The sequence below is a fragment of the Macrosteles quadrilineatus genome, unplaced genomic scaffold (genome assembly GCF_028750875.1).
Source record: "Macrosteles quadrilineatus isolate MER2022 unplaced genomic scaffold, UCM_ALF_1.0 Scaffold_6__1_contigs__length_79288215, whole genome shotgun sequence".
NCBI classification, from domain to species: Eukaryota; Metazoa; Arthropoda; class Insecta; order Hemiptera; family Cicadellidae; genus Macrosteles; species Macrosteles quadrilineatus.
The window spans coordinates 10,621,790-10,634,916 of NW_026542599.1; the positions used below are offsets into that span (position 1 = coordinate 10,621,790).

At 33.7% G+C, this 13,127-nt stretch overlaps 2 protein-coding genes across 2 annotated transcripts in view; both read right to left on the minus strand.

Annotated features, from left to right (window-relative positions):
• Positions 1-1,968, minus strand: part of LOC128996555 (insulin-like growth factor-binding protein complex acid labile subunit) — a 62,904-nt gene extending 60,936 nt beyond the window's left edge. The window contains exon 1 of the mRNA XM_054421944.1: positions 1,807-1,968. Within this exon, the coding sequence (XP_054277919.1) occupies positions 1,807-1,833 (27 nt within the window). The 5' untranslated portion in view covers positions 1,834-1,968. The remainder of the gene's footprint in view (positions 1-1,806) is intronic.
• Positions 1,969-4,530: 2,562 nt separating this feature from the next.
• Positions 4,531-11,123, minus strand: LOC128997265 (uncharacterized). Its single transcript, XM_054422882.1, has 7 exons — positions 10,959-11,123; positions 10,458-10,490; positions 8,515-8,696; positions 7,766-7,988; positions 6,681-6,836; positions 5,897-6,084; positions 4,531-4,738 (listed from the first exon to the last, which is right to left on the minus strand). The coding sequence occupies exons 1-7, from the start codon at positions 11,008-11,010 to the stop codon at positions 4,598-4,600; spliced, it is 975 nt and encodes a 324-aa protein (XP_054278857.1). The 5' UTR covers positions 11,011-11,123; the 3' UTR covers positions 4,531-4,597.
• Between the last annotated feature and the right edge of the window lie 2,004 nt (positions 11,124-13,127).

Consider the following 13,127-nt stretch of genomic DNA (forward strand, 5'->3'; position numbering starts at 1 on the left):
GTTTTCGACCCTTACTTCTTCGACAGTGCGTAAATAGGTTACCGGTACTGTATCTGGAGATGTTTGCGAATTGGCTGTATCCTAAAAAAAAGGTGTTTAAATTCTGTATAACTTAGCCACAGGCTCTATAATATTGTTTTAGTTAAATAGGTACCTACACTTTAAAATTTGCAATACATTTGAAAGTTCGCACTACTTTTTAGGATGTCAAAGGTGTTATTTTTAACCAAATTATAAAGTTAACAGAGATTCTTGTTTAGGTTACCTTATTCGAAAAAATAATATCGATAATCTAAAAATTTCGAATGTTTTATTTTTTACGTTCACTAGTGGAAGAAAATATCATACTTTTAAAAATGTTGGTTTCAAACTCATAAAAGTGTTGTGTATTATTTATACGGTTATATTGCTGTTATTGTGTAAAAAAAAAACATAACAAACACATAACGCTGTATGTTTTGAAGAGTGACAAACATAAAACCACTCTGTTTTAAACAGTGAGTCAGCATCCTTTTTAGCGCAGGCTGTAAGTTATAAGGCTTCAAGGTTGTGCGGTTTTACGTTTATGAAACTGTAAAACCACGATGAGCCTATCCCAAACTTGCTTTACGTAAAAAGAGGGGATCATAAATCATAAATTTAAACTTTCAATTCAAGACGTTCGAAAAGTCACGTTTTCTGCCGTCAAGCAGCTATAATCAATCTCTTTTAGCAACGGTAACTTTCTATTGATCAATTACTGATGTAAATAGTTAATAGTTGTTAAAATTTTGCTGTCGAAAGAACTATCATCTTTGTCTATATCACAGTATTGAATATTTTATATTGTCAATATTATTAGGTGGAGAGTGGAGACGTAACTTTTAAATGCTTTGATGTATCAACACCCAAATATGAATGAAACGTCTCTGATTTGTTACATGTAAAATGAAGATGTCCGTAGTGATAAATAAATAAACAAAAGACTGGCGTGGACGTGGATTTTCAATCGTAATTGTTTTCTCTGCTATTGTTATTATTTTGAGAGGTGGCACACACATACGATGACTGTCAAATAGAGTGAGATGATCAGTGTAGTTTCGTTACAATTACAAATTACAAAAAGACCAGCAAAAGGCAGGTATCTAAAATCAGAAAATGATCAAAGCTGTATCAATTTCTAAACATGAGCCATTCATTCTTCTCTGGATCAAACCATTTATCATTCTTCAGTGAATACTTTGATTTGATTAACTAACTACAGATTTGCTATCTTTTTTTGTGTACCGTATTGTGAAAAACGAACGAAAGTTTCTTTTAAAATCAACATAAATAATTGGCACGGTATGAAAGTTAGATCAATAAACTACCTAAGTTAATTCGTTTAAGCGAATTTCCGATACAAAACAGAGGAACAAATTAACAAAAAACAGAGAACAAAAAATTAACTACATGGCCGACATTGTTTACTTCTTGATTTTTTCATAAATAATTACGTGCATATATAGGCATTTATTCTTATAAAATTCATTATATTAGTTTTAATAATAATGGTGAAAGAATGCAACTTTTCGTTCACTATAAGAATCGTTTAAAAAATTCAAGCATACAAATGACTGATGAATTTGAGAGTAATTTAATATAAACAGTCGTTAGTTTATCGTGTTCCCCATTAACCTTCTGGTTTTTTAAACTATAAAACACACATACACACTGCTATCAACAAACAATATTTATTCCCCTCCATACCAAAGGAGAGTTTTGCGAAACCGGCTCAACCACTGGTTGATCGGGCTCAAGAAACTTGAAACAAAAACACAAACTTACCGTAATCAGCTTCAGTGTTATCCACATGTTTGGATGGTTCACAATCACCACATTGTCACACGAAACACTGCCACACTGAGCCTAACTACAGCAACAACAACAACTTCACTAACACCAACACCACACACCACTGCGTGCGACTGCACTGCACCGAATTTAATAACTGAACGAGAACGACTAAACGACTGGAGCGAGGCGAGAGCGAGTGAAGTGAGCAGTCAGCTAAATTTAGAACCCGTGACTGTTCGCAACAAAGGTGTGGTGGGGGGAAAGGGGGGTAAACCTCCCCCCTCTCACCTTATCTTGAATACTGATAACCGACACCTAGGCATCGCCTCGGCCGAAGTTCATTAACATTTGGAGTGATAATGATGCGTTGGAATTCACTCTTTGAAATTAACTGTGTAGACATTCTAGTAGACCTATTCAATTTATCGAAAAAATTCATTTCTGGACAAAAAAAAATCGCTACGTGTGCACCAAGACATCAACCAACAAATCGACTGTGTGCGCTTAGCCTATCTGAAAATCAATAGGTATACTTTGTTTTTATTTATTTTTCCAGTGGTAAGAACTATTTGAATTATTTACCTTGTTTTGTAGTCTTTCTGCGTTTATACAAGAACAAGGCAAATCAATTTTGGGTTCATCCGATAGTAAGTCAGAGATTTTAAATGCACTGTTTTATAAACTGCACACTTGTTAACGTGATGACAGTAAAAGTTCTTTAATTAATTACTATGGAATGTATGTTAAAAGTTTTGATAAACTGTTACTATTAGTTGGACAATGAATTTTTTGAACAATGTTTTACTAAAAAATACCTGTTAATAATATATGCTAATCCAGCTTTGATTGAATAGGGGTACCTGTCCAAAGAAATTTAAAAAAAAATGTTGTCCAACTTATAGTAACAGTTTATTAAAAACTTTCAACAGACATTGCATAGTAAATAATCTGTAACGTACAGGTTTATTCACGTGCTTGTATCATTTATATTTTTTCCCCGTAGATGAGGACGGGGAGAATTTCCCTCCCTCACTCAATGACTCGCGGATCAATTCTCGTGTTTCAAGCGACCCTGCGTTATCTACCTGCCCGACCCCCGGATCAGTTTGTATGGTCCAAAACTACCCTATGACCGCGGATCAATTCGTGCACACTTGTATCTGAGTGGCATATAGGAGGTTCGGGACTACAGCACAGACTGTAGACACATAATATAATATATAGTAAAGTACTCTATAGTTTGTGTCTACAGGTTGTTTGGACACAGGAAAGACCACTCTTCCTGTGCCTTCATTGATGACGCTCAAAGGAAGTAAAATCGTACTACTATTGCAATTAATCTGAAGAAGTTTGCAAGGAAGGTCAGTTTGGAGGTTTGATTTCGCCAACTGATGGTTAGGAGAGTTAAATATGGCTAATAGCTATTGGTACCGGTACCACAAAAGGCAATTCTAGATTAAAATCTCCAAACGCACTGGATTGACCATGTAATTTACATCAACAATCTTAACTTGCGATGTCCCCCTCGTAGCCTATATTCAACTCCTATATCCTTGGGGATTTAAAATAATTAGAGATAAGATGTAAAAAGATGTGATAACGTTTATAATATATCATTACTGTGACCAACACACATCCCGATGTACTTAGAGATTGCTAAAGCAAAATGATTGTTTTTACAAGCACCTGTAAATTATTGACTGCACCAGTTTTATAGTGACGTAAGACAAAAAGTGGCTTAGAAAATGAAGGCGTTTCAAAAATCCTGGAACTAACTCACTAACACCTTTTAGTTCTTAAATTTTAACATAAATACCATATTGGCGAGTTTCCCAAAAATTAAATAAAGCTATTACCGTAAGTTTCATGGTAAGACCTACATCCGGGACTGATGGACTTTTTTTGTTTTTATGTCCCAAGCGGTCAAACATACCAAAAACGCATACAATATATGATTATAGAAATTATTATGATTAGGGCTGCTATATTTATAGTTGGGCACATTATTTAAACATTCTAACATTCAGTACCCTCTTAAAAAGTCATTTTAATTATAATGAAAGTTAATTTTCATTATTAAATTTTTTACTCCAAGAAATGGTTTTGTGAGTCAAAATAAAATAAAAATCATGAATAGCATCTATTCCAGAAATGCTTAGTTAGTGAGCCATTTTTTCATCTTCATAAGCATTAAACATATACTTATTTATGACATTCGGTATACAATTTACAGTACCTAGCAATAAACTATATGCGAAAGTGTTTTGAGCGAAGGAACAAATATGGGTTTATCAGTAAGAATCATTATTGAGAAGTAATATATCTTATTCAGTAAGTGTTTTGTTTGGTCATACAAAACAAATGTGGTATTGTGATTTTGCATAACAACGCCCGACCCCACGCTGTTCATATAACAAAATACCTTCTGGAAAAGTTCAAGCCCCTATTTAGCAGCCAGCAACATATATTCTTGCATGGTAAAATATCACTTGTATCTCAGCTCAGCGGTTATTTGAAGATGAAAAACTGAAAGATGTGGTCACATACTGGCTTATGGTACTTGCAGTGGATTTTCTTAAAGACTTCGAAGCTTGTAAAAGATTTATTATCATAGTGCTAAAATGTGTATGTTTATTAAGTTAAGGAATATAGGTAAAGATGTAGTTTTTAGGAGATAGTTAACCGTTTTATTTATATAGAATTTGTATATAACCATTGACTATTGGATACTGAAGTTGTATTAATAGTCAAGGATAACTATTCAGAGGTTTTTGGATGTAGGTTAATGCAACTGACTGCTGCCACCTTTGTCGTTACACTTGAATTTATCAGTTTCCGTGTTTGGTTTTAGGAAAATAACAGTAGTAAAATAGCCGTCCCACGATTTCTCGCCGATACACCTTGCATTATGAGGTATTATTTCCTAAAACAAATACACTTATAACTATGCAGCATATCTAGTTGTTTTATATTTTAGTAATTGCAGTATTTTATCTATTTTATAATTTATTGTAATAGTTATGTCATTATCTTAAAGGTGAGGAATGGATCTAATGCAAAAGTGAAAATAAGGTGTTTCGGATTATCGTCAAGTTTTGAATCATCAATACAGTTTGAGTTTGAGGCTGGCCAGCCAGTAATTTTATTAGAAACAAAGAAACCTTGGGTTTTGTGTGCTGCTTGAAATTGACCAAAATGTTGATTGAGACAGTTTGTACATATGGCAACTTTAAAAGAAAACCTCGAGGATGATATTAATTTAATAAACATTTTAATCAAATAAATTACTTAATGAATACAATGTTTTCACCTTCGAATGGATTTAGTTTTTTTCCTTTGCAATCAACTATAACAACCGAGGAGTGATAGTACTGCTAATGAATCATGATTCATCCCCATAGGCCAAAAACACCCTCGGTTTAAATTCATATGTATGTGTCTGTTAGCGCAATAACTCAAGCAAAAACTATCCGATTTTGATGAAATTCATCAAACGTAGGTTTACAAACTTGTAAACCTACGTTTATTCAAACGAGGTAACGAACAAGCATGATCGGATTATGGTAACGGGGGTTTATGGGGGGTTTTATGTGGTAAAAATAGGGTTTTCTTTTTTTACCCTAAAAACATAAACTTTATCAATTTCTTTCAAGGACATTTTGTAGACCTTAAAAAATAAATAATTTAGTATATTGAAGCGTTATCGTATGCCTAACGATTATGGAGAAAATTCCAATAAAGTGTAAATACAAAATCCCAATGTTATTCTAATGGAAGGTAAATATAAACCGTTGTAGTTTACTTGTTTATGGATATGTATTTTAATTTAATAAAATTTGGCAATTTTTTAATAATAAGTTATCAACTTTTTAATAAAAAAAACACTTCATTATACCACCCCTGTAGCAGTAAAACCTAAGTACTCCTTTGTTATTTAAATAGGAAATAAGTCTGTCAATTTTAAGGGATGTTTTAGTGGGAATCTAGCAAGGTAAATAGAAGTTCGCTGAGTCTGCAGGTTTGCTGCGACGGGGGTACTTGAAAATTGTACAGGATAATTTTATTATAAGAATTTCCTTACTTTGACTAGAGCGGTGTTCCAAAATCGAAACACTGGGTGCGGATGGTCGTTGCTCTCATAGATTACATCCATTCCATGAGTGAACACTCCAAATCCATTCATCTCTCCGTTATCACCATAGAAACAGTAGAACCCGTGAAGTTCTCTGCATGAAGTTTTATCATCTAGGCTGTAGAAATAGTAGCGACCTGGCAAAATTCTTGTTCTTATTAGTAAATTGTGCATAATGTTAGATCAGGGCGTCATGGTGGATTTTTGTGTGTATAGTAAAGAATAGTTCTATTTTGTTAAGGATTGACAAAAAAAAAATTGAAAATGGTCCATATAATGTGAAATGCTTATGTAACAATTTAGTAGTAGTTCAAGAGATGGGCAAGAAAATCTACCATGTAAGTAAATTAAAAGTTGTATTTTTCCTACTGTAGAAACTCTTTCAAACGGAGATTCCTCTGAGAGTTTATTTACTGCTGTTTTCAGAGCTTACCCTATCTAGTTATGACATTGTCTTTGAAGAAAATTCTTCAGGAGCAATTTTAGAGTGCTACCTTGCTCATTTCTTGACCTCAGCTTCGCCTCGATCATAAAGATTGAGCTCAGGTCGAAAAGAGTCACTTTACGCCCAAGTGATGAAATATACTATGTTTTAAATCATACTATTATAGCCTTTCAATTCTCAGAATAAAAACAACCATAGCAATAATATTGTAGTATTGTCATAGTGGCATTATAAATATACATTGGATTAAATCAATGGTTTGAACTGAAGACTGTGAGGAGAACTTACCAAACTTATTCTGGCAGCCTTGTTCATTCATTCTTGGTTCAACATCAGGAATTTTTACCTTCAAAATGGGGACTTTATGCCAATGCCCCTCATTCCTTCCTTCAAAATGTATGAATTGAGTGAAACAGATCGGTGTACTTCCTCGCTCCAGTTCATCTACGACAATTCCGATAGTTTATGTTTTTTAGCTTTTGTTTCAATTCAATATTATCAGAGCAAAATCACAAAAAGTTCTTGATTATTTGTTTTTTAGCACATTTATATGGAATTACGCTTAACAAACTAAAGTGTAAAATTAACGTATGGGTACATAATTAATATGAAATTTTTAAAGAAATGAGATTATAATTATAAACCACGACCACCTTTATCTTCAGGCCGCGAGTAATAATCGCTGGACATAGTTGAACATATTCCACAACAAGCAGTGAATCTGCAGCGATAAAAGCTTCTCAAATTGAATGAAGATCCAGATGATACCTGTGCTCATTTTCTGCTTAGTGCTTTATCAGCTGTTCCAGAGCCAGATTTAAAAGGAGTGCCACAAAATCGACCATTGCTGTGGCAGTTATTGCAACAAATGAAACAAAGCTTTTGGAAAAGGTGGTCTAGAGAACACAAAAAATGCAAACAATGTACAAGTGGAGATCTACATCAACACCAGAGGAAATCGGATCAATTGTTCTTATTATCGATGAACGATATCCTCCATCAAAAAGGTCTTTTCTAGAGCTATTAAGTTCACCCCAGACAAGACAAGTAAACTCGAGTAGTGACACTGCTACTGGTATATTGCAAAGGGCGATTGTGAAGTTTTGTCGCCTACCAATATCATCTACAAGCTGATGTTCTTTTTTTTGTTGTACGGGAGTATGTTAGAAGAAATTTAAAGAACATGTTCCTAAAAATATTTGTAAACATTATCAGTTAATTGATTATCATTGAAAGTAAAGGTTCTCTATCTATTTCTTTCTTTTTTATAACTCTATTTCTTCACAAACGCCAAGTCGCTCGAGCGACACTTTTTTACTGCCACCGTGTATAATCGCCCTAATTTAATCTCTGATTGCTCATATCTTATTTACCTGGATTTACAAAGAGAACCATTGCGTATCTAAACTTCCTGTGGTCCACAGTCACTGTATGTTTAAACATATATCTTTTTCCAAGATTTTTCGCATCGCTCAAAATATTGTTGGCCTTTATTTTTAAATACTTTTTTAGGGCCTTGGTTCTCCCTTTCTTCTCTACATTTTCCTGATACTCTTCATTAGTTATTACTTCCTGAGATTCTGAGTCTGGTTTGTACTGAAAAAAGTTTATTTTTCAAAACGTAGGAAACATAGTGGTGAGAAATTAGGTTTAGTTATCATATTAGAGTGAGATGATTTCTCAAGTTTACCAGTGTGTAATTTGAAGAAAAGAGAAATCGTCATTGGCTATAGTGAAGATATTACTGTACAAAAATATTACACCTGGTCAGTGGTCATATGGCACCTAACTCTATATTTGGAGAAAACCCATAAATTAAATATAACAATAATAAATTGTTTTAGTTATGACAATAACTGTAGGTCTCAAACTAAAAGTTATATAAAGTCTAGCTATAGGAGGGAAATCTAAAATTGCTAAAGGAAGAGCTTTTTCAACCAGCAACTAATGGATTTTCTTATTGAAACATTAACAGGTGCAAATTAATTTTATGCAATCAATTTTGTAAGGTGGTGCAGTTTAGTCTAATCTGTGAATAAAAAGCCCCATCTTCCCTTTCTTTTTCTGGCTATGCAGGTTTTCTTTATCAAATTTATGAATAGTTTGAAAAACGTTTTCTTACAGCAAGTCCAACTCCCACAAGTTGATCAGCATAGAAGAATATGAAGAAGTTGTTGATGTTTGAGTACCGGTATATTTCCAAATTGTAAGTCCAATGATGCGCAACTCTTTGCCATTGGTTATTCTTTGCATCTGCTGTTGTTAATGGTAAGATAGTTCGTTCCCATTCGAATCTTTGAAGAACTATTTAAATGAAAGTATGATGAAATCAGAGCAATGGTAAAGCGCATTACAATGTTAATCAATAAAGTGACTACCTCTTATCCGGACACCTTTTTAACTGGACTACACTCACCGGAAATGACATCTCTTTAACCAGACAATTTTTTTTTAGCACATCGGTTTAACTGGACTATATCAGCAGGAAGTGGGCGTTGCTGAAACAACTGTTCTCATGAGAAATATTTGAGACCATGTCTAATTCTATTCTCTTAAAATTAAGCCAAATTCTGTATACAGTATGATTTTAAACGGTCCGTTTTAACGAGTTATTGGGGACATCGGTTTAACCATAAAAAACGTTATCCGGACTGGGCTTGGTCCCGAGGAGTCCCGATAAGAGGTAGTCTACTGTAGGTTAATAGTTGTAAAATATTTCTAATACATAGTATATATGACAATATATATAAATAAAATAAGTTTTGTCTGTACACTGGGTAGAATTGTGTAGTTTTTGGTTATTTATACGTCTATATAGCCTAAGAAAGCTGAAACGAGTCTTTGTGTCTGTAGCACCAAATTGCAAATTTACACGGCCAACTCCGAGACAATTAGAGTACCTATCAAGATTCAAACAATTTTAATGTATTTACTGGATTGGTGAGAGTGTCTTTAGCCTTTAAAATATGGCCTCACTATTTTGTAAATAAAATAACGGACGTTCAAAAACCAAATTTTGTGCGATTTTTGTCAAGTTTTGTCCCATTGTTTACCATATACTTCATTTATGAAATACTAATAATCTTTTTGGAAAGTACGTCATCTTTGAAATAACGAACAGATGTTTATTGAATCAAGATTTTTTTTTAGTTGTCACTGATATGTTTACATAAAAAATGCTGTTTACTATATAATAATATAATATAATACTGCAACCTTTTCCAATCACGTTTTGTATGAAAACCCAAACCAAGTGAGATTAAAAACGGTGTGCCTTACATAACGAATTTAATTAATCGCAAGTACATTAATGTGTAACCGTAAAGGAAATTAAATAACTAGGCATCATCCAGGTCAGGAACCGGAGATTCTGTGTGTATCAAATTGTACTTGAGTTTTGATGGGGGAAAATACATTGAATCAGTGTTGTATAGGGGTGGGGAACTTAATTTTTTTAATCATCGTTGCCAATAGCTTACAAACAAGGTTTCCACTCATCCGGGGCACTTCAATGACAGTTGTGTAAATTGTAAAGTAAATAATCACAACTGCAGTGGGTTCTTTTTATTTCCCTCTTAACTCTTTTTTTCTAATAGAATTAACTTAAAATTATCTTTGACCATGAAACGATCATGTTTCTTCTATAACCTGATCTGCTTTGAAGAATGTTCTATTTTGAATTTACTAAATCGGTACTATCGGATAAATCGGTTTGATGTTTTAATTTTTCACTTAACCCAAAAACAATTATTGTAGGCTTGCCATGATGACAGTCTACTCCCAAAATTTAAAAAATTACAAATATCAAAAAGCCTATTTACACTGTTATTATTATTGTATAAAGATTGTATTATTTTCAACTACTATAAAAAGTATACCTATTTCCAGAAAAAGAAGAAATTTGTTTAAAGAAAAATTCAAATTAATACTAAGTTTTTATAAGACAGATCAAACAATCGCAGACATATAATTGATATAACAATATAAATACAAAAATATGGCAGTCAAAGGTCTCTTACAGTTTGTAAGTTGATTAAAACACATGATTAAGAATGCTAGACTTACTCTCAATTGTTTGAAATTCAAATTCTTCACACGCTGAAAAAATAAAAATAACAATGTAGCCTATAATGTTATTAAAATTTTACTAATTTTATGTACAGCAATAAAAAGGTAGACTTTTACAAAACGATAGCTTGGAAACAATTATATGTTATCAAAATCTTGCAAAAGACCTGCAAGCCCCTTGAGAAAAGTGTCTACTTAATTGAAAAGAAATACACTATATAACTAAATAATACACAAATGAATTACATGTTCATATTATTCATTACATTTCAATTTTTTGTATGACTTGGGTAAATCCTCTTGGAGTTGCACATTTGATCAAGCATTTTCCTACTTTAACAATGCTTACTATGTCTATGTGTACACCAAATACCTTTTAAATAATTCTGTTTTTTGTTTACAGTGATTACAATCACATCTTTGTGTAAATGAATATAATATTCCAAAGGGTTTAAAGGTTTAAATACTATTGAAATTAAATCCCAAAATCACTCCTACCTTTTGTTGGTGTCAGTAAACAAAACAGTAACACAGCGAAATCAATCCACATTTTAAAAGTAATCTGCACTGCTTCCTAAACCTAACAACAAATATCAGTCATTGTATTGTACCACACTTGAGCAGTATATTCAGTACTAAATATACTGAATATACTTTTTAGTAGTTGCCTTTGTTTGTGAGCTTAAACTACTGTGTGACATTTAAACATATGTTAAAGACCACAGCTGTGTTAATTACTACGCTATAATTACTTAATTTAAACATTAATTCATATGAAGATGTATTTAATTGTTGGTAAACAACTTTTTCAGTCGGTCTGATCTAATAAAAACTTAACTTTAGCAGACCTTTTACAATTTTATATAAAAGTACCAGGAGACCGAGCTTTGCTCGGAATGAATTTAATATTTATTAGATATTAGCTAAATAACAAATAAAAAAAAGTATGTGTACACATTTTAGATGATTCAAATAATAAAACATTTTAATACATTGAGTCTACATAATGATTTACTTTTTAACTCCATATCGATTGGGTAACACGAAGACCCAAAGACACGAAGTTTGGGTAACACAAAGTGTTGTTTGTATGACGAAATTGGAGGATCATTAAGATTGATTACAACTACTTTCCATACTGCGTTGCAGGAGTGAGTAGGATTTGTTGGACGGTAAGATCATTTTCAAGCCGTTTCGATTCTTAACCTTAGAGTAGGCCACGTAAAGTATACCATGCATAGAAACCCCGGTGAGCAGGATCACACCGACGAATTTCATTGTTTGATCTTGGATTGGCTTGTGTTTGGTCATTGCTACGTCAAGTATGGGAAATTGATGTCGATGAGTTGTATTTCCAAGATGGGACTTACTCAAAACCTGAGGTGATCTGTGGAATGTCGGATCGGATCGGAATGTGATGGTCGGATTGGGCTGAAATTTGGCATGATGATAGCTCACATTCCCGATTAACATATAGGCATATTCTTATTTCAAAGATCCTTTCGGGCTCCGCCCCAGTGGCTCTGGAGTTTCCCATGTTAACCTTATGAGAAATAGAATTATTGAATCTTAACAGCTGTTTCAATTAAACAAGTTGGTTCTGTTCTATGATTTTCAATAGCATTAAAGTTACAAGGATTACCAACAGGTGCAGCACTATTATTTCTTTTACATTTATGACAACAGCTAATTTGCAACCAAAAGGTGAGTGAGCGTAGCGAACGAACTTCAACCTGGAGGCGAGTTAGCGTAGCGAACGAGCTAACCTGAAGGCAAGTGAGCGCAGCGAACGAGCTCCAACCTAAAGGTGAGTGAGCGTAGCGAACGAGCTCCAACCTAAAGGTGAGTGAGCGTAGCGAACAAACTTCAACCAGGACGTGATTGAGCCATGCGAACAAGATAATCTTGAAAATTAAGAAGTCAAACGGGGCAAAGCCCGCGGGTTACAGCTAGTAATATTAATTATTATAAATGAGAAAGTTTGGATGTTTGTGACAAGTGAACGCGAAAAATACTGGTCGGATTGGGGTGAAATTTGGCATGATGATAGCTCACATTCCCGAATAACATATAGGCATATTCTTATTTCAAAAATCCTTTCGGGCTCCGCCCCAGTGGCTCTGGAGTTTCCCATGTTAACCTTATGAGAAATAGAATTATTGAATCTTAACAGCTGTTTCAATTAAACAAGTTGGTTCTGTTCAATGATGTTCAATAGCATTAAAGTTACAAGGATTACCAACAGGGTGCAGCACTATTATTTCTTTTACATTTATGACAACAGCTAATTTGCAACCAAAAGGTGAGTGAGCGTAGCGAACAAACTTCAACCTGGAGGCGAGTTAGCGTAGTGAACGAGCTAACCTGAAGGCAAGTGAGCGCAGCGAACGAGCTCCAACCTAAAGGTGAGTGAGCGTAGCGAACGAGCTCCAACCTAAAGGTGAGTGAACGTAGCAAACAAACTTCAACCAGGACGTGATTGAGCCATGCGAACGAGATAATCTTGAAAATTAAGAAGTTAAACGGGGCAAAGCCCGCGGGTTACAGCTAGTTAAATAATAAGTAGTAGACAAATCTTAAATTACCAATCAAAAAACATTATTCTAAACTAATACCAAATTTAAGTGTATAAGGTTATGAAAGAAACGCCAGAGATAGTTTTCATAT